This window comes from Salvelinus alpinus, chromosome 6, assembly GCF_045679555.1.
Source record: "Salvelinus alpinus chromosome 6, SLU_Salpinus.1, whole genome shotgun sequence".
In the NCBI taxonomy this organism is placed as follows: Eukaryota; Metazoa; Chordata; class Actinopteri; order Salmoniformes; family Salmonidae; genus Salvelinus; species Salvelinus alpinus.
The window spans coordinates 8,100,405-8,120,172 of record NC_092091.1 but is presented as its reverse complement, the minus strand read 5'-3'; the positions used below and the strand labels follow the sequence as shown (position 1 = coordinate 8,120,172).

The 19,768-nt window shown below is 40.8% G+C and overlaps 1 protein-coding gene across 4 annotated transcripts in view; it reads left to right on the top strand.

The window, feature by feature from the left end:
• kcnc1b (potassium voltage-gated channel, Shaw-related subfamily, member 1b) overlaps positions 1-19,768 on the top strand; it is a 73,497-nt gene that overhangs the window by 40,466 nt on the left and 13,263 nt on the right. For 2 of the 4 annotated variants that reach the window (XM_071405238.1, XM_071405236.1), the window contains exons 2-4: positions 7,671-8,655; positions 10,297-10,323; positions 15,964-16,140. In XM_071405238.1, coding sequence (XP_071261339.1) covers positions 7,671-8,655; positions 10,297-10,323; positions 15,964-16,140 — 1,189 coding nt within the window. The remainder of the gene's footprint in view (positions 1-7,670; positions 8,656-10,296; positions 10,324-15,963; positions 16,141-19,768) is intronic. The other 2 variants (XM_071405239.1, XM_071405237.1) reach the window with 1 other exon arrangement.

Here is a 19,768-nt window from a genome sequence, read left to right as displayed (position 1 = left end):
CTAATGGAGGTGTAGATTACATCTATCATCCTAATGGAGGTGTAGATTACATCTGTCATCCTAATGAAGGTGTAGATTACATCTATCATCCTAATGGAGGAGTAGATTACATCTATCATCCTAATGGAGGAGTAGATTACATCTATCATATATCATCCTAATGGAGGTGTAGATTACATCTATCATCCTAATGGAGGTGTAGATTACATCTATCATCCTAATGGAGGTGTAGATTACATCTATCATCCTAATGGAGGAGTAGATTACATATATCATCCTAATGGAGGAGTAGATTACATCTATCATCCTAATGGAGGTGTAGATTACATCTATCATCTATCATCCTAAAGGAGGAGTAGATTACATCTATCATCCTAATGGAGGTGTAGATTACATATATCATCCTAATGGAGGAGTAGATTACATCTATCATCCTAATGGAGGTGTAGATTATATCTATCATCCTAATGGAGGAGTAGATTACATCTATCATCCTAATGGAGGAGTAGATTACATCTATCATCTATCATCCTAATGGAGGTGTAGATTACATCTATCATCCTAATGGAGGAGTAGATTACATCTATCATCCTAATGGAGGAGTATATTACATCTATCATCCTAATGGAGGAGTATATTACATCTATCATCCTAATGGAGGAGTAGATTACATCTATCATCCTAATGGAGGAGTAGATTACATCTATCATCCTAATGGAGGTGTAGATTACATCTATCATCCTAATGGAGGAGTAGATTACATCTATCATCTATCATCCTAATGGAGGTGTAGATTACATCTATCATCCTAATGGAGGTGTAGATTACATCTATCATCCTAATGGAGGAGTAGATTACATCTATCATCCTAATGGAGGTGTAGATTACATCTATCATCCTAATGGAGGAGTAGATTACATCTATCATCCTAATGGAGGAGTAGATTACATCTATCATCTATCATCCTAATGGAGGAGTAGATTACATCTATCATCCTAATGGAGGAGTAGATTACATCTATCATCTATCATCCTAATGGAGGAGTAGATTACATCTATCATCTATCATCCTAAAGGAGGAGTAGATTACATCTATCATCCTAATGGAGGTGTAGATTACATCTATCATCCTAATGGAGGAGTAGATTACATCTATCATCCTAATGGAGGAGTAGATTACATCTATCATCCTAATGGAGGAGTAGATTACATCTATCATCCTAATGGAGGCGTAGATTACATCTATCATCCTAATGGAGGAGTAGATTACATCTGTCATCTATTATCCTAATGGAGGAGTAGATTACATCTATCATCCTAATGGAGGAGTAGATTACATATATCATCCTAATGGAGGAGTAGATTACATCTATCATCCTAATGGAGGTGTAGATTACATCTATCATCCTAATGGAGGTGTAGATTACATCTGTCATCCTAATGAAGGTGTAGATTACATCTATCATCCTAATGGAGGAGTATATTACATCTATCATCCTAATGGAGGAGTAGATTACATCTATCATATATCATCCTAATGGAGGTGTAGATTACATCTATCATCCTAATGGAGGTGTAGATTACATCTATCATCCTAATGGAGGTGTAGATTACATCTATCATCCTAATGGAGGAGTAGATTACATATATCATCCTAATGGAGGAGTAGATTACATCTATCATCCTAATGGAGGTGTAGATTACATCTATCATCTATCATCCTAAAGGAGGAGTAGATTACATCTATCATCCTAATGGAGGTGTAGATTACATATATCATCCTAATGGAGGAGTAGATTACATCTATCATCCTAATGGAGGTGTAGATTATATCTATCATCCTAATGGAGGAGTAGATTACATCTATCATCCTAATGGAGGTGTAGATTACATCTATCATCCTAATGGAGGAGTAGATTACATATATCATCCTAATGGAGGAGTAGATTACATCTATCATCCTAATGGAGGTGTAGAATACATCTATCATCTATCATCCTAAAGGAGGAGTAGATTACATCTATCATCCTAATGGAGGTGTAGATTACATATATCATCCTAATGGAGGAGTAGATTACATCTATCATCCTAATGGAGGTGTAGATTATATCTATCATCCTAATGGAGGAGTAGATTACATCTATCATCCTAATGGAGGAGTAGATTACATCTATCATCTATCATCCTAATGGAGGTGTAGATTACATCTATCATATATCATCCTAATGGAGGAGTAGATTACATCTATCATCCTAATGGAGGTGTAGATTACATCTATCATCCTAATGGAGGTGTAGATTACATCTATCATCCTAATGGAGGAGTAGATTACATCTATCATCCTAATGGAGGAGTAGATTACATCTATCATCCTAATGGAGGTGTAGATTACATCTATCATCCTAATGGAGGAGTAGATTACATCTATCATCTATCATCCTAATGGAGGTGTAGATTACATCTATCATCCTAATGGAGGTGTAGATTACATCTATCATCCTAATGGAGGTGTAGATTACATCTATCATCCTAATGGAGGAGTAGATTACATCTATCATCCTAATGGAGGTGTAGATTACATCTATCATCCTAATGGAGGAGTAGATTACATCTATCATCCTAATGGAGGAGTAGATTACATCTATCATCCTAATGGAGGTGTAGATTACATCTATCATCCTAATGGAGGAGTAGATTACATCTATCATCTATCATCCTAATGGAGGTGTAGATTACATATATCATCCTAATGGAGGTGTAGATTACATCTGTCATCCTAATGGAGGAGTAGATTACATCTATCATCTATCATCCTAAAGGAGGAGTAGATTACATCTATCATCCTAATGGAGGTGTAGATTACATCTATCATCCTAATGGAGGAGTAGATTACATCTATCATCCTAATGGAGGAGTAGATTACATCTATCATCCTAATGGAGGAGTAGATTACATCTATCATCCTAATGGAGGAGTAGATTACATCTATCATCCTAATGGAGGTGTAGATTACATCTATCATCCTAATGGAGGAGTAGATTACATCTATCATCCTAATGGAGGAGTAGATTACATCTATCATCTATCATCCTAATGGAGGTGTAGATTACATCTATCATCCTAATGGAGGATTAGATTACATCTATCATCCTAATGGAAGTGTAGATTACATCTATCATCCTAATGGAGGTGTAGATTACATCTATCATCCTAATGGAGGAGTAGATTACATCTATCATCCTAATGGAGGAGTAGATTACATCTATCATCCTAATGGAGGAGTAGATTACATCTATCATCCTAATGGAGGAGTAGATTACATCTATCATCCTAATGGAGGTGTAGATTACATCTATCATCCTAATGGAGGAGTATATTACATCTATCATCCTAATGGAGGAGTAGATTACATCTATCATCTATCATCCTAATGGAGGTGTAGATTACATCTATCATCCTAATGGAGGAGTAGATTACATCTATCATCCTAATGGAGGTGTAGATTACATCTATCATCCTAATGGAGGAGTAGATTGCATCTATCATCCTAATGGAGGAGTAGATTACATCTATCATCCTAATGGAGGTGTAGATTACATCTATCATCCTAATGGAGGAGTAGATTACATCTATCATCCTAATGGAGGAGTAGATTACATCTATCATCCTAATGGAGGAGTAGATTACATCTATCATCCTAATGGAGGTGTAGATTACATCTGTCATCCTAATGGAGGAGTAGATTACATCTATCATCCTAATGGAGGAGTAGATTACATCTATCATCCTAATGGAGAAGTAGATTACATCTGTCATCCTAATGGAGGAGTAGATTACATCTATCATCCTAATGGAGGTGTAGATTACATCTATCATCCTAATGGAGGTGTAGATTACATCTATCATCTATCATCCTAATGGAGGTGTAGATTACATCTATCATCTATCATCCTAATGGAGGTGTAGATTACATCTATCATCTATCATCCTAATGGAGGTGTAGATTACATCTATCATCCTAATGGAGGAGTAGATTACATCTATCATCCTAATGGAGGAGTAGATTACATCTATCATCCTAATGGAGGAGTAGATTACATCTATCATCCTAATGGAGGAGTAGATTACATCTATCATCCTAATGGAGAAGTAGATTACATCTGTCATCCTAATGGAGGTGTAGATTACATATATCATCCTAATGGAGGAGTAGATTACATCTATCATCCTAATGGAGGAGTAGATTACATATATCATCCTAATGGAGGTGTAGATTACATCTATCATCCTAATGGAGGAGTATATTACATCTATCATCCTAATGGAGGTGTAGATTACATCTATCATCTATCATCCTAATGGAGGTGTAGATTACATCTATCATCCTAATGGAGGAGTAGATTACATCTATCATCCTAATGGAGGAGTAGATTACATCTATCATCCTAATGGAGGAGTAGATTACATCTATCATCCTAATGGAGGAGTAGATTACATCTATCATCCTAATGGAGAAGTAGATTACATCTGTCATCCTAATGGAGGTGTAGATTACATATATCATCCTAATGGAGGAGTAGATTACATCTATCATCCTAATGGAGGAGTAGATTACATATATCATCCTAATGGAGGTGTAGATTACATCTATCATCCTAATGGAGGAGTAGATTACATCTATCATCCTAATGGAGGTGTAGATTACATCTATCATCCTAATGGAGGAGTAGATTACATCTATCATCCTAATGGAGAAGTAGATTACATCTGTCATCCTAATGGAGGTGTAGATTACATCTATCATCCTAATGGAGGAGTAGATTACATCTATCATCCTAATGGAGGAGTAGATTACATCTATCATCCTAATGGAGGAGTAGATTACATCTATCATCCTAATGGAGGAGTAGATTACATCTATCATCCTAATGGAGGAGTAGATTACATCTATCATCCTAATGGAGGAGTAGATTACATCTATCATCCTAATGGAGGAGTAGATTACATCTCTCATCCTAATGGAGGAGTAGATTACATCTATCATCTATCATCCTAATGGAGGAGTATATTACATCTATCATCCTAATGGAGGTGTAGATTACATCTATCATCCTAATGGAGGAGTAGATTACATATATCATCCTAATGGAGGAGTAGATTACATCTATCATCCTAATGGAGGAGTAGATTACATCTATCATCCTAATGGAGGAGTAGATTACATCTATCATCCTAATGGAGGAGTAGATTACATCTCTCATCCTAATGGAGGAGTAGATTACATCTATCATCTATCATCCTAATGGAGGAGTATATTACATCTATCATCCTAATGGAGGTGTAGATTACATCTATCATCCTAATGGAGGAGTAGATTACATCTATCATCCTAATGGAGGTGTAGATTACATCTATCATCCTAATGGAGGTGTAGATTACATCTATCATCCTAATGGAGGAGTAGATTACATCTATCATCCTAATGGAGGAGTAGATTACATCTCTCATCCTAATGGAGGAGTAGATTACATCTATCATCTATCATCCTAATGGAGGAGTATATTACATCTATCATCCTAATGGAGGTGTAGATTACATCTATCATCCTAATGGAGGAGTAGATTACATCTATCATCCTAATGGAGGAGTAGATTACATCTATCATCCTAATGGAGGTGTAGATTACATCTATCATCCTAATGGAGGAGTATATTACATCTATCATCCTAATGGAGGAGTATATTACATCTATCATCCTAATGGAGGAGTAGATTACATCTATCATCTATCATCCTAATGGAGGAGTAGATTACATCTATCATCCTAATGGAGGAGTAGATTACATCTATCATCTATCATCCTAATGGAGGAGTAGATTACATCTATCATCCTAATGGAGGAGTAGATTACATCTATCATCCTAATGGAGGTGTAGATTACATCTATCATCTATCATCCTAATGGAGGAGTAGATTACATCTATCATCCTAATGGAGGAGTAGATTACATCTATCATCCTAATGGAGGAGTAGATTACATCTATCATCTATCATCCTAATGGAGGAGTAGATTACATCTATCATCTATCATCCTAATGGAGGAGTAGATTACATCTATCATCCTAATGGAGGAGTAGATTACATCTATCATCTATCATCCTAATGGAGGAGTAGATTACATCTATCATCCTAATGGAGGAGTAGATTACATCTATCATCTATCATCCTAATGGAGGAGTAGATTACATCTATCATCCTAATGGAGGAGTAGATTACATCTATCATCCTAATGGAGGTGTAGATTACATCTATCATCCTAATGGAGGAGTAGATTACATCTATCATCCTAATGGAGGAGTAGATTACATCTATCATCCTAATGGAGGAGTAGATTACATCTATCATCCTAATGGAGGTGTAGATTACATCTATCATCTATCATCCTAATGGAGGAGTAGATTACATCTATCATCTATCATCCTAATGGAGGAGTAGATTACATCTATCATCTATCATCCTAATGGAGGAGTAGATTACATCTATCATCCTAATGGAGGAGTAGATTACATCTATCATCCTAATGGAGGTGTAGGTAGCCTGGCGGGTAGGAGCGTTGGACCAGTAACCGAAATGTTGCTGAATCGAATCCCCGAAGTCAACCCTATCTGATTCAGAGGGTTTTGGTTAAATGCGAAAGTCACATTTCAGTTGAATGCATTCCGTTGTACAACTGACTAGGTATCCCCCCTTTCCCTAGATTGGGGTTAGGGTAACCCTAACACCTGTTGTTTTAAGCATGTGACGAATACAATTTGATTCGATTTTTCATCTCTCTCTTTCTCTCTCAATATACAATAGTTCCCTTTTGGGATTAATAAAGCACATTTTCTCTCTCTCTCCCTCAGTCTATCCTCCTCTCTCTCTCTCCTCTCTCTCAATATAAAATAGTACTTTATTAATCCCAAAAGGGGACATTTTTCTATCTCTCTCTCTCTCTCTCTCTCTCTCTCTCTCTCTCTGATGGGCTCTGGTCTAAATTAGTGCACTATATAGGGAATAGGGCCCTGGTCTAAAGTAGTGCACTATATAGGGAATAGGGTGCCATTTGGGATGTAGGCTCTGTAACAAGAGAGACTGGACAGCCTGTTATAACCTTCCTGTTATACTGATGTGGACTGGACAGACTGTTATAACCTTCCTGTTACATAGATGTGGACTGGATAGACTGTTATAACCGTCCTGTTGTTACATTGATGTGGACTGGACAGACTGTATTACAGCCTTCCTGTTGTACCAATGTCAATCAATACATGATATACAAGAGTATGTTGTTTTTACAAGTCCAAATAAAAATGTCTGTCTCTCTTTCTCCTCCCCTCCCCTTTCTCTCTCCTCCCCTGTAATACAGTCTGTCCAGTCCACATCAGTGTTGTAATGCAGGGGGGAGAGAGAAAGGAGAGGAGAGAGAGAGAGTCTCTTTCCTCTCCTCCCCTCCCTTTTTTCTCTCTCCTCCCCTCTCCCTCTGGTGTCCATCTCCATCTTCTGTACATCTCTGTACTGCTTATAATTGTATTATGTGTTATGAAGTACTTATGTCAGAACCTTCAAATAATAATCTCTCTTTCCCTCGTTCTCTCTCTTTCCATTCCTCCCTTTTCTCCCTCCTCCACAGTGGATAGCCCTGGCCTCTCTGTTCTTCATCCTCGTGTCCATCTCCACCTTCTGTCTGGAGACCCACGAGTTCTTCAACCCCATCGTGAACCGCACCGAGCTGGAGCTGGTGGACAACGTGACGGTGGAGCATGTGTACCAGGAAACGGAGACGGTGGTCTATCTCACCTATATCGAGGGCGTCTGCGTGGTCTGGTTTACCTTCGAGTTCATGATGCGAGTCATATTCTGTCCGGACAAGATGGAGTTCATGAAGAAAGCTCTGAACGTTATCGACTTCGTGGCGATCTTACCGTTCTACCTGGAGGTGGGGCTGAGCGGACTGTCGTCTAAAGCGGCTAAGGATGTTCTGGGCTTCCTGAGGGTGGTGAGGTTTGTCAGGATCCTGCGTATCTTCAAGCTGACCCGTCACTTCGTAGGCCTGAGGGTTCTGGGTCACACGTTACGGGCTAGCACCAATGAGTTCCTCCTCCTCATCATCTTCCTCGCCCTCGGAGTTCTCATCTTCGCCACGATGATCTACTACGCCGAACGGATGGGAGCGGACCCGACCGACCCGCGCGCCAGCGATCACACGCACTTCAAGAACATCCCCATTGGATTCTGGTGGGCCGTTGTTACCATGACGACCCTTGGCTACGGCGACATGTACCCCCAGACGTGGTCGGGTATGCTTGTCGGAGCGCTGTGCGCCCTGTCGGGTGTACTGACCATCGCCATGCCCGTCCCCGTGATCGTCAACAACTTTGGAATGTATTACTCCCTGGCCATGGCTAAACAGAAGCTACCAAAGAAGAAGAACAAGCATATACCCCGAGCGCCCCAACCAGGATCACCCAACTACTGTAAGTCCAGCATCAACTCTCCTCCAACGCCCCACAAAGCACCGCTCCTTCCTGAAAGCCCGAACTTAGTCCACCCCGTTTTGGCTCTGGCTCAAAACATGGCTCTGACACACGACGACGTCTTTGAAGTAAAATTTGCAGGTAAGAAACCATGATAGAAGTCTATAGACTGACAGTCTGTATTATAGACCACCATGATAGATGTCTATAGGCTGACAGTCTGTATTATAAACCACCATGATAGAAGTCTATAGACTGACAGTCTGTATTATAGACCACCATGATAGATGTCTATAGACTGACAGTCTGTCTTATAGACCATCATGATAGATGTCTATAGACTGACAGTCTGTATTATAGACCACCATGATAGATGTATATTTGGCTGACAGTCTGTATTATAGACCACCATGATAGAAGTCTATAGGTTGACAGTCTGTATTATAGACCACCATGATAGAAGTCTATAGACTGACAGTCTGTCTTATAGACCATCATGATAGATGTCTATAGACTGACAGTCTGTATTATAGACCACCATGATAGATGTATATTTGGCTGACAGTCTGTATTATAGACCACCATGATAGAAGTCTATAGGTTGACAGTCTGTATTATAGACCACCATGATAGAAGTCTATAGACTGACAGTCTGTATTATAGACCACCATGATAGAAGTCTATAAACTGACAGTCTGTATTATAGACCACCATGATAGATGTCTATAGACTGACAGTCTGTATTATAGACCACCATGATAGATGTCTATAGACTGACAGTCTGTATTATAGACCACCATGATAGAAGTCTATAGACTGACAGTCTGTATTATAGACCACCATGATAGATGTCTATAGACTGACAGTCTGTATTATAGACCACCATGATAGATGTCTATAGACTGACAGTCTGTATTATAGACCACCATGATAGAAGTCTATAGACTGACAGTCTGTATTATAGACCACCATGATAGATGTCTATAGACTGACAGTCTGTATTATAGACCACCATGATAGAAGTCTATAGACTGACAGTCTGTATTATAGACCACCATGATAGAAGTCTATAGACTGACAGTCTGTATTATAGACCACCACGATAGATGTCTATAGACTGACAGTCTGTATTATAGACCACCATGATAGAAGTCTATAGACTGACAGTCTGTATTATAGACCACCATGATAGATGTCTATAGACTGACAGTCTGTATTATAGACCACCATGATAGATGTCTATAGACTGACAGTCTGTATTATAGACCACCATGATAGATGTCTATAGACTGACAGTCTGTATTATAGACCACCATGATAGAAGTCTATAGACTGACAGTCTGTATTATAGACCACCATGATAGAAGTCTATAGACTGACAGTCTGTATTATAGACCACCATGATAGAAGTCTATAGACTGACAGTCTGTATTATAGACCACCATGATAGATGTCTATAGACTGACAGTCTGTATTATAGACCACCATGATAGATGTCTATAGGCTGACAGTCTGTATTATAAACCACCATGATAGATGTCTATAGACTGACAGTCTGTATTATAGACCACCATGATAGATGTCTATAGACTGACAGTCTGTATTATAGACCACCATGATAGATGTCTTTCTAAACTGTAAACTAAAGGAGGACAGTCTTCTCTGTTCTCAACTCTCTTCTCTGTCCTCTTCTTCTCTTCTCTGTCCTCTTCCTCTCTTCTCTGTTCTCACGTCTCCTGCAACTTCCCATCATCGTTCTGCTGTCTCACTGTTTGTCTGTAGACGCCCTCCCTCTCCTGTCTCAATCAGGTGACTCAGCCACATCCGATTTAAACAAATTAATCTCTCATTCAAGGATCAATAAGCTGTATGACTAACAGATTGAGACTCTGAGAAAGGGAGTAAAAGAGGGAGATAGAGAGTATGACCATGAGTAATGCACCAGTTCTCAATACCACGGCCCTAATAGTATCCTGTTCCCTATAGTCTAATTGGCCCTGGTCAGAATCAGTGCACTATGTAGGGAATATGGTACCATTTAGGATGTAGCCCATGACTCAGTGCCGCCTTCCTAGAACTCACACCCTTCCTAGAACTCACACCCTTCCTAGAACTCACACCCTTCCTAGAACTCACCCTTCCTAGAACGCACACCCTTCCTAGAATTCACACCCTTCCTATAACTCACACCCTTCCTAGAACTCACACCCTTCCTAGAATTCACACCCTTCCTAGAACTCACACCCTTCCTAGAACTCACACCCTTCCTAGAACGCACACCCGTCCTAGAACTCACACCCTTCCTAGAACGCACACCCTTCCTAGAACTCACACCCTTCCTAGAACGCACACCCTTCCTAGAACTCACACCCTTCCTAGAACTCACCCCCTTCCTATAACTCACACCCTTCCTAGAACTCACACATCCTGTCTGGCGTCTGCATCAGTGTCACACACACAACTATAGATCTGTCACGTGTGATGATGATGATTATTATTAAGCCTTATATCAAGGTAAATTGATCAGCAGCATACCACCCTGCATCCCACTGCTGGCGTGCTTCTGAAGCTAAGCAGGGTTGGTCCTGGTCGGTCCCTGGATGGGAGACCAGATGCTGCTGGAAGTGGTGTTGGAGGGCCAGTAGGAGGCACCCTTTTCTCTGGTCTAAAAAAATATCCCAATGCCCCAGGGCAGTGATTGGGGACGTTAAACAGGTGTCCTGGCACTCTGTGGTCACTAAAGATCCCATGGTACTTATCGTAACAGTAGGGGTGTTAACCCTGGTGTCCTGGCTAAATTCCCAACCTGGCCCTCATACCATCACAGTCACCTAATCATCCCCCCCTTACAATTGGCTCATTCATCCCTCCTCCTCTCCCCTCTAACTATACCCCAGGTCGTTGCTGTAAATGAGATTGTGTTCTCAGTCAATTTACCTGGTTAAATGTAAAGATATGTAAGGGATTCTGGTACAAAGTTAATGATTGTTACCATGTAATAATTTGGAATCAATAACAACAATGTTGTTACTGTAGAAATTACAGCGCTATTACAAAGGAGAGCAGGCTACCCAACCCTGTTCCTGGAGAGATACCCAACCCTGTTCCTGGAGAGATACCCAACCCTGTTCCTGGAGAGATACCCAACCCTGGTCCTGGAGAGATACCCAACCCTGGTCCTGGAGAGATACCCAACCCTGGTCCTGGAGAGATACCCAACCCTGGTCCTGGAGAGATACCGTCCTGTAGGTTTAACTCCAACCCTGTTCCTGGAGAGATACCCAACCCTGTTCCTGGAGAGATACCGTCCTGTGGGTTTAACTCCAACCCTGTTCCTGGAGAGATACCCAACCCTGTTCCTGGAGAGATACCCTCCTGTAGGTTTTAACTCAAACCCTGTTCCTGAAGAGATACCCTCCTGTAGGTTTAACTCCAACCCTGTTCCTGGAGAGATACCCTCCTGTAGGTTTAACTCCAACCCTGTTCCTGGAGAGATACCCTCCTGTAGGTTTTAACTCCAACCCTGTTCCTGGAGAGATACCCTCCTGTGGGTTTTAACTCCAACCCTGTTCCTGGAGAGATACCCTCCTGTGGGTTTTAACTCCAACCCTGTTCCTGGAGAGAAACCCTCCTGTAGGTTTTAACTCCAACCCTGTTCCTGGAGAGATACCCTCCTGTAGGTTTTAACTCCAACCCTGTTCCTGGAGAGATACCCTCCTGTAGGTTTTAACTCAAACCCTGTTCCTGAAGAGATACCCTCCTGTAGGTTTTAACTCCTGGAGATACCCTCCTGTAGGTTTAACTCCAACCCTGTTCCTGGAGAGATACCCTCCTGTAGGTTTTAACTCCAACCCTGTTCCTGGAGAGATACCCTCCTGTAGGTTTTAACTCCAACCCTGTTCCTGGAGATACCCTCCTGTGGGTTTTAACTCCAACCCTGTTCCTGGAGAGAAACCCTCCTGTGGGTTTTAACTCCAACCCTGTTCCTGGAGAGAAACCCTCCTGTAGGTTTTAACTCCAACCCTGTTCCTGGAGAGATACCCTCCTGTAGGTTTTAACTCCAACCCTGTTCCTGGAGAGATACCGTCCTGTAGGTTTTAACTCCAACCCTGTTCCTGGAGAGATACCCTCCTGTAGGTTTTCACTCCAACCCTGTTCCTGGAGAGATACCCTCCTGTAGGTTTTAACTCCAACCCTGTTCCTGGAGAGATACCGTCCTGTAGGTTTTAACTCCAACCCTGTTCCTGGAGAGATACCGTCCTGTAGGTTTTAACTCCAACCCTGTTCCTGGAGAGATACCCTCCTGTAGGTTTAACTCCAACCCTGGTCCTGGAGATACCCTCCTGTAGGTTTTCACTCCAACCCTGTTCCTGGAGAGATACCCTCCTGTAGGTTTTCACTCCAACCCTGTTCCTGGAGAGATACCCTCCTGTAGGTTTAACTCCAACCCTGTTCCTGGAGAGGACCCTCCTGTAGGTTTTAACTCCAACCCTGTCCTGGAGAGATACCCTCCTGTAGGTTTTAACTCCAACCCTGTTCCTGGAGAACTACCCTCCTGTAGGTTTTAACTCCAACCTTGTTCCTAAAAAGCTACAGGAGTGTATCTCCAGGAACAGGGTTGGGCAGCCCTGTGTTAGAGGTGTTGTTGAAAAATGTACTGGACACTATACTTAGCACCTATATGATACATTAGTACTGATCATTGATTACACTCACAGGTGCTACTGTGGTACTAGGCTGCTACTGTGGTACTAGGCTGCTACTGAGGTACTAGGCTGCTAGTGAGGTACTAGGCTGCTAGTGAGGTACTAGGCTGCTAGTGAGGTACTAGGATGCTAGTGAGGTACTAGGCTTCTACTGAGGTACTAGGCTTCTACTGAGGTACTAGGCTTCTACTGAGGTACTAGGATGCTAGTGAGGTACTAGGATGCTAGTGAGGTACTAGGATGCTAGTGAGGTACTAGGGTGCTACTGAGGTACTAGGATGCTAGTGAGGTACTAGGCTGCTAGTGAGGTACTAGGCTGCTACTGAGGTACTAGGGTGCTATTGTGGTACTAGGATGCTACTGAGGTACTAGGATGCTACTGAGGTACTAGGTTTCTAATGAGGTACTAGGCTGCTACTGAGGTACTAGGATGCTACTGAGGTACAAGGGTACTACTGAGGTACTAGGATGCTACTGAGGTACTAGGCTGCTACTGAGGTACTAGGCTGCTACTGAGGTACTAGGCTGCAACTGAGGTACTAGGCTGCTACTGAGGTACTAGGCTGCTACTGAGGTACTAGGATGCTACTGAGGTACTAGGCTGCTACTGAGGTACTAGGCTGCTACTGAGGTACTAGGCTGCTACTGAGGTACTAGGATGCTACTGAGGTACTAGGCTACTACTGAGGTACTAGGCTGCTACTGAGGTACTAGGATGCTACTGAGGTACTAGGCTGCTACTGAGGTACTAGGCTGCTACTGAGGATGCTACTGAGGTACTAGGATGCTAGTGAGGTACTAGGATGCTAGTGAGGTACTAGGATGCTAGTGAGGTACTAGGCTGCTACTGAGGTACTAGGATGCTACTGAGGTACTAGGCTGCTACTGAGGTACTAGGATGCTAGTGAGGTACTAGGATGCTAGTGAGGTACTAGGGTACTAATTGTCAAGTGGGTTGATGTTTTAGGCTAACATGTTTTTTTCACATTGACACCATCCCACGTACCATACTAAAATACCATCCATACACCCACTAACCATCTGAGTCCATGCACCATCACGCACTAATACTACTGTTCACACTGTAATATCCTAATGCAGCATGCTTCAAATCCTACTGTTGACTGTCCAAGTCAGTGCTATTATAATTGATTGAGTCAGTAATATTTGATTTGAAGCATGCTAGGATATGATAGCATGCTAGGATATGATAGCATGCTAGGATATGATAGCATGCTAGGATATGTGCAGTACAGAATGTAGCACTTGACAAAGCTTTTGTACCCCATTTTATAAGATTTTCAAAGTGGGATAATTAAACTGGCAATATAGTGGTTTGTTTCTAAACCACATATGATTAACTTTAGCTAGATATCAGCATCAATTGGAGGTTAGCTTCCAAGGGAATACATAACGTTGTATTGAATTGAATTGGATGCCCATATCTCTACTTGTTGCATTCATCGACTCTAGTCTTTTGTTTGGCAGTTGGACAAGCAGCATTTCCTAAAATGCTTTATTTGATCAGTGTTTGATTCTGTTTTCTGTATCTCCCAGATATATTTTATAATGTTCTTCTAGGTGTTCTAATTCTGTTTCCATGGATTCTCCTGTTCTAATTCTATTTCCATGGATTCTCCTGTTCTAATTCTGTTTCCATGGATTCTCCTGTTCTAATTCTGTTTCCATGGAATCTCCTGTTCTAATTCTGTTTCCATGGAATCTCCTGTTCTAATTCTATTTCCATGGAACCTCCTGATCTAATTCTATTTCCATGGAATCTCCTGTTCTAATTCTGTTTCCATGGAATCTCCTGTTCTAATTCTGTTTCCATGGAATCTCCTGTTCTAATTCTGTTTCCATGGAATCTCCTGTTCTAATTCTGTTTCCATGGAATCTCCTGTTCTAATTCTGTTTCCATGGAATCTCCTGTTCTAATTCTGTTTCCATGGAATCTCCTGTTCTAATTCTGTTTCCATGGAATCTCCTGTTCTAATTCTGTTTCCATGGAATCTCCTGTTCTAATTCTGTTTCCATGGAATCTCCTGTTCTAATTCTGTTTCCATGGAATCTCCTGATCTGATTCTATTTCCATGGAATCTCCTGTTCTAATTCTGTTTCCATGGAATCTCCTGTTCTGATTATATTTCCATGGATTCTCCAGTTCTAGTTCTATTTCTATGGAATCCCCTGTTCTAATTCTATTTCTATGGGATCTCCTGTTCTGATTATATTTCCATGGATTCTCCAGTTCTATTTCTATTTCTATGGAATCCCCTGTTCTAATTCTATTTCTATGGGATCTCCTGTTCTGATTATATTTCCATGGATTCTCCAGTTCTAGTTCTATTTCTATGGAATCCCCTGTTCTAATTCTATTTCTATGGGATCTCCTGTTCTGATTATATTTCCATGGATTCTCCAGTTCTAGTTCTATTTCTATGGAATCCCCTGTTCTAATTATATTTCTATGGGATCTCCTGTTCTGATTATATTTCCATGGATTCTCCAGTTCTAGTTCTATTTCTATGGAATCCCCTGTTCTAATTATATTTCTATGGAATCTTCTTTTCTAATTCTATTTATATTTCTATGGAATCTCCTGTTCTAATTATATTTCCATGAATTCTCCAGTTCTAGTGCTATTTCTATGGAATACCCTGTTCTAATTCTATTTCTGTTTCTATTCGAATCTCCAGTTCTAATTATATTTCTATGGAATCTCCTGTGTGTCTGTCTGAAGATTCCAAGCTGAATGGGGAGGCGGCCAACGCAGCTCTAGCCAATGAGGACTGTCCTCATATAGACCAGGCCATCTCGCCAGAGGAGATCTTCAGCCCCAGTGAGAGAGAACGGCCTTGTTGTCTCGTCACCACAGCTGCAGAACGACCCAACCACACAGGGGGTAGAGTCAGGAGGGGTACGTACACCTACAGTAACAGCCAAACACAGCCCAACCACACAGGGGGAGGAGGGAGGAGAGTTACGTACTGTAACAGCCAAACACAGGCCACTATCAAACGTGTTGCATTCCCTACGACTTGATTATTCACAACCACAAACACAACGTCAACTCGTGGCCCAACACACACAGATGCAGGTTGACCTTTATTGTCACGAGTCCTGGAGCCAGAACTGAGCGATTTCCACTTAGATAGACCAGCTGCAAAGTTAAAATTGGCTAAATTGTTTAAAAAATGAAAATAAAAATGTGCATTTTGGTTAAAATAAATCAGATTCATTCATCTCCAGCACCATCCCAACATCAACTAATGTGAAAATGGCACATTTCTAAGTTTTGTAGTAAATAATAGTGTTTCCAATGACATCACAACCAATTAGTAGGCAATGCCTCCTCATAATTGGTTAAAATAACATGATGCACACAGATGAATGTCATTGGAAATAACATCTTCCTCTATCTTTTTGACTACAAAACAAAGAAACATAAACATTTTGACATATGTTGGAGTGATGCTGGAGATAATGAATATGAAGTTGAATTTTCCCCTTTGAGGTTAGGGTTATGCATTAGGCTTAAAATCTGATTTCATGACTTTGTGGCTGTACTAGCTAGTGATTCTGCAGAGCTGCTTCCAGAACAACATTCATGACGAAAACCGCTAACCTGACACACAGACAGACGCACACGCATGTGTACACACACACGCACACACACACACACACACACACACACACACACACACACACACACACACACACACACACACACACACACACACACACACACACACACACACACACACACACACACACACACACACACACACACACACACACACACACACACACACACACACACACACACACACACACACACACACACACACACACATAGGGCTTGGCGATATATTGTGAATACTGGTATACCTGAAAGGATCCACATACCGGGATGGATTTTTTACAAAACCATCTATAACGATATTTTTGATAAAGTGCTAATTTCAATGAAAAGTGTCAGCTTTGTCCTAGTTTGGTTGAGTAGAAAACCATCCGCATGTAAAAGACATAAAAAAATACTTATATGTTACCATATAAGGCACATGCACTATTCATAAAACATATTGCAAACTTGTATTATTCTGGAACATAAAATACCACCATACTGAGAAGAATATTGGGATGTTATGTTTTGGTGATATTGCCTAGCCCTACACCCATATCCACACACACACACACACACACACACACACACACACACACACACACACACACACACCCCCCTGCATTCTGGGAAAACCCAGGGTCTCATTCTCAAGGGTTCCCTGATCACAGTAATAGAATAATCGAATACAATGTGAAACAAAACAACAATCAACATACAATGTGAAACAAAACAACAATCGAAATACAATGTGAAACAAAACAACAATCGAAATACAATGTGAAACAAAACAACAATCAAAATACAATGTGAAACAAAACAACAATCAAAATACAATTGTGAAACAAAACAACAATCAAAATACAATGTGAAACAAAACAACAATCAAAATACAATGTGAAACAAAACAACAATCAAAATACAATGTGAAACAAAACAACAATCAAAATACAGAACACAACAAAATGTAAGAAAAGCAGTTACATTCCTCAGCCACGAGGTCCTCAGACCCTTGGTCGTCAACCAACTCTTTAAACTCCCAGAGCAGCACCCGCAACATTCAATTGTAATGAGTTTTGTAAATTGTTCCAGCTATTCTCCATTCTGGTTAGATGACTCACTCCTAACAATAGATAGCAGTCACTTTACAAAGGTTTTCTCTTCATTTCGACCGACATTTTTTTTTTTTCAAAGTCTCTGTAAATGAAACTTAAATACAGTAATGTACACACACTTAAGCGTAAAAAAATATATATGTTTTGCGAAAGTCATGGACTTCTAATAATACCGATGGGCAGGACATTACTGGGAATTATTCAATAGCCCATGAGACCATCGGATTGAGGTGGTGCAAAGGGACAAGGACCGTGTACCAAACGGCACCCTATTCCCTATTTATAGTTGTAACGATTTTCCTCCTCTTCAGACGAGGAGTATGAAGGATCGGACCAATACGCAGCGTGCTAAGTGTCCATGATACTTTAATATAACTGAACACGACAAAATACAAAAATAACAAAGTGAATGACAACGAAAAACCGAAACAGTCCTGAATGGTGAAACAATCACAAAAACTGGAAACAACTACCCACAACCCATAGTGGGAAAACAGGCTACCTAAGTATGATTCTCAATCAGAGACAACGATCGACAGCTGCCTCTGATTGAGAACCATACCAGGCCAAACACAGAAATACAAAACCTAGACTACAAAACATAGAATGCCCACCCCAACTCACGCCCTGACCAAACTAAAATAAAGACATAAAAAAAGGAACTAAGGTCAGAACGTGACAATAGTGCACTACTTTAGACCAGAGCCCTATTCCCTATATAGTGCACTACTTTTGACCAGAGCCCTATTCCCTATATAGTGCACTACTTTAGACCAGAGCCCTATTCCCTATATAGTGCACTACTTTTGACCAGAGCCCTATTCCCTATATAGTGCACTACTTTTAACCAGAGCCCTATTCCCTAATAGTGCACTACTTTTAACCAGAGCCCTATTCCCTATATAGTGCACTACTTTTAACCAGAGCCCCTGATCAAAACAAGTACACGATTAAAGGGAATAGGGTGCCGTTTGGAGGTGCGGTTCGCAGTATTCAGTATTTTAACACGTAATCAGACACATTCCAAGGATCCTCGGCCTTTTGTTAATGAGATACATAATACATCAAGTCAGACGGTAACATTCCCTTAGGCAGGCCTGAAGGTTTAATGGTGGGTTTAATGCGCACAGGGAGTCTTAGCATCCTGCCATTGGATAGAATAAAGCCCACCACTTGTATTTGAAAGTGATCCTTGTGGAGGTTGAGTTGCAGCTACGATGACGAGAGCCCAACTATCTTGGTGGAAAGGCTTTTATGAAAAAAAGAGGGTAACGTTATACAGTATATACTTGCGGTGTATATATATACAGTGGGGAGAACAAGTATTTGATACACTGCCGATTTTGCAGGTTTTCCTACTTACAAAGCATGTAGAGGTCTGTAATTTTTATCATAGGTACACTTCAACTGTGAGAGACGGAATCTAAAACAAAAATCCAGAAAATCACATTGTATGATTTTTAAGTAATTAATTTGCATTTTATTGCATGACATAAGTATTTGATCACCTACCAACCAGTAAGAATTCCGGCTCTCACAGACCTGTTAGTTTTTCTTTAAGAAGCCCTCCTGTTCTCCACTCATTACCTGTATTAACTGCACCTGTTTGAACTCGTTACCTGTATAAAAGACACCTGTCCACAACCTCAATCAAACAGACTCCAACCTCTCCACAATGGCCAAGACCAGAGAGCTGTGTAAGGACATCAGGGATAAAATTGTAAACCTGCACAAGGCTGGGATGGGCTACAGGACAATAGGCAAGCAGCTTGGTGAGAAGGCAACAACTGTTGGCGCAATTATTAGAA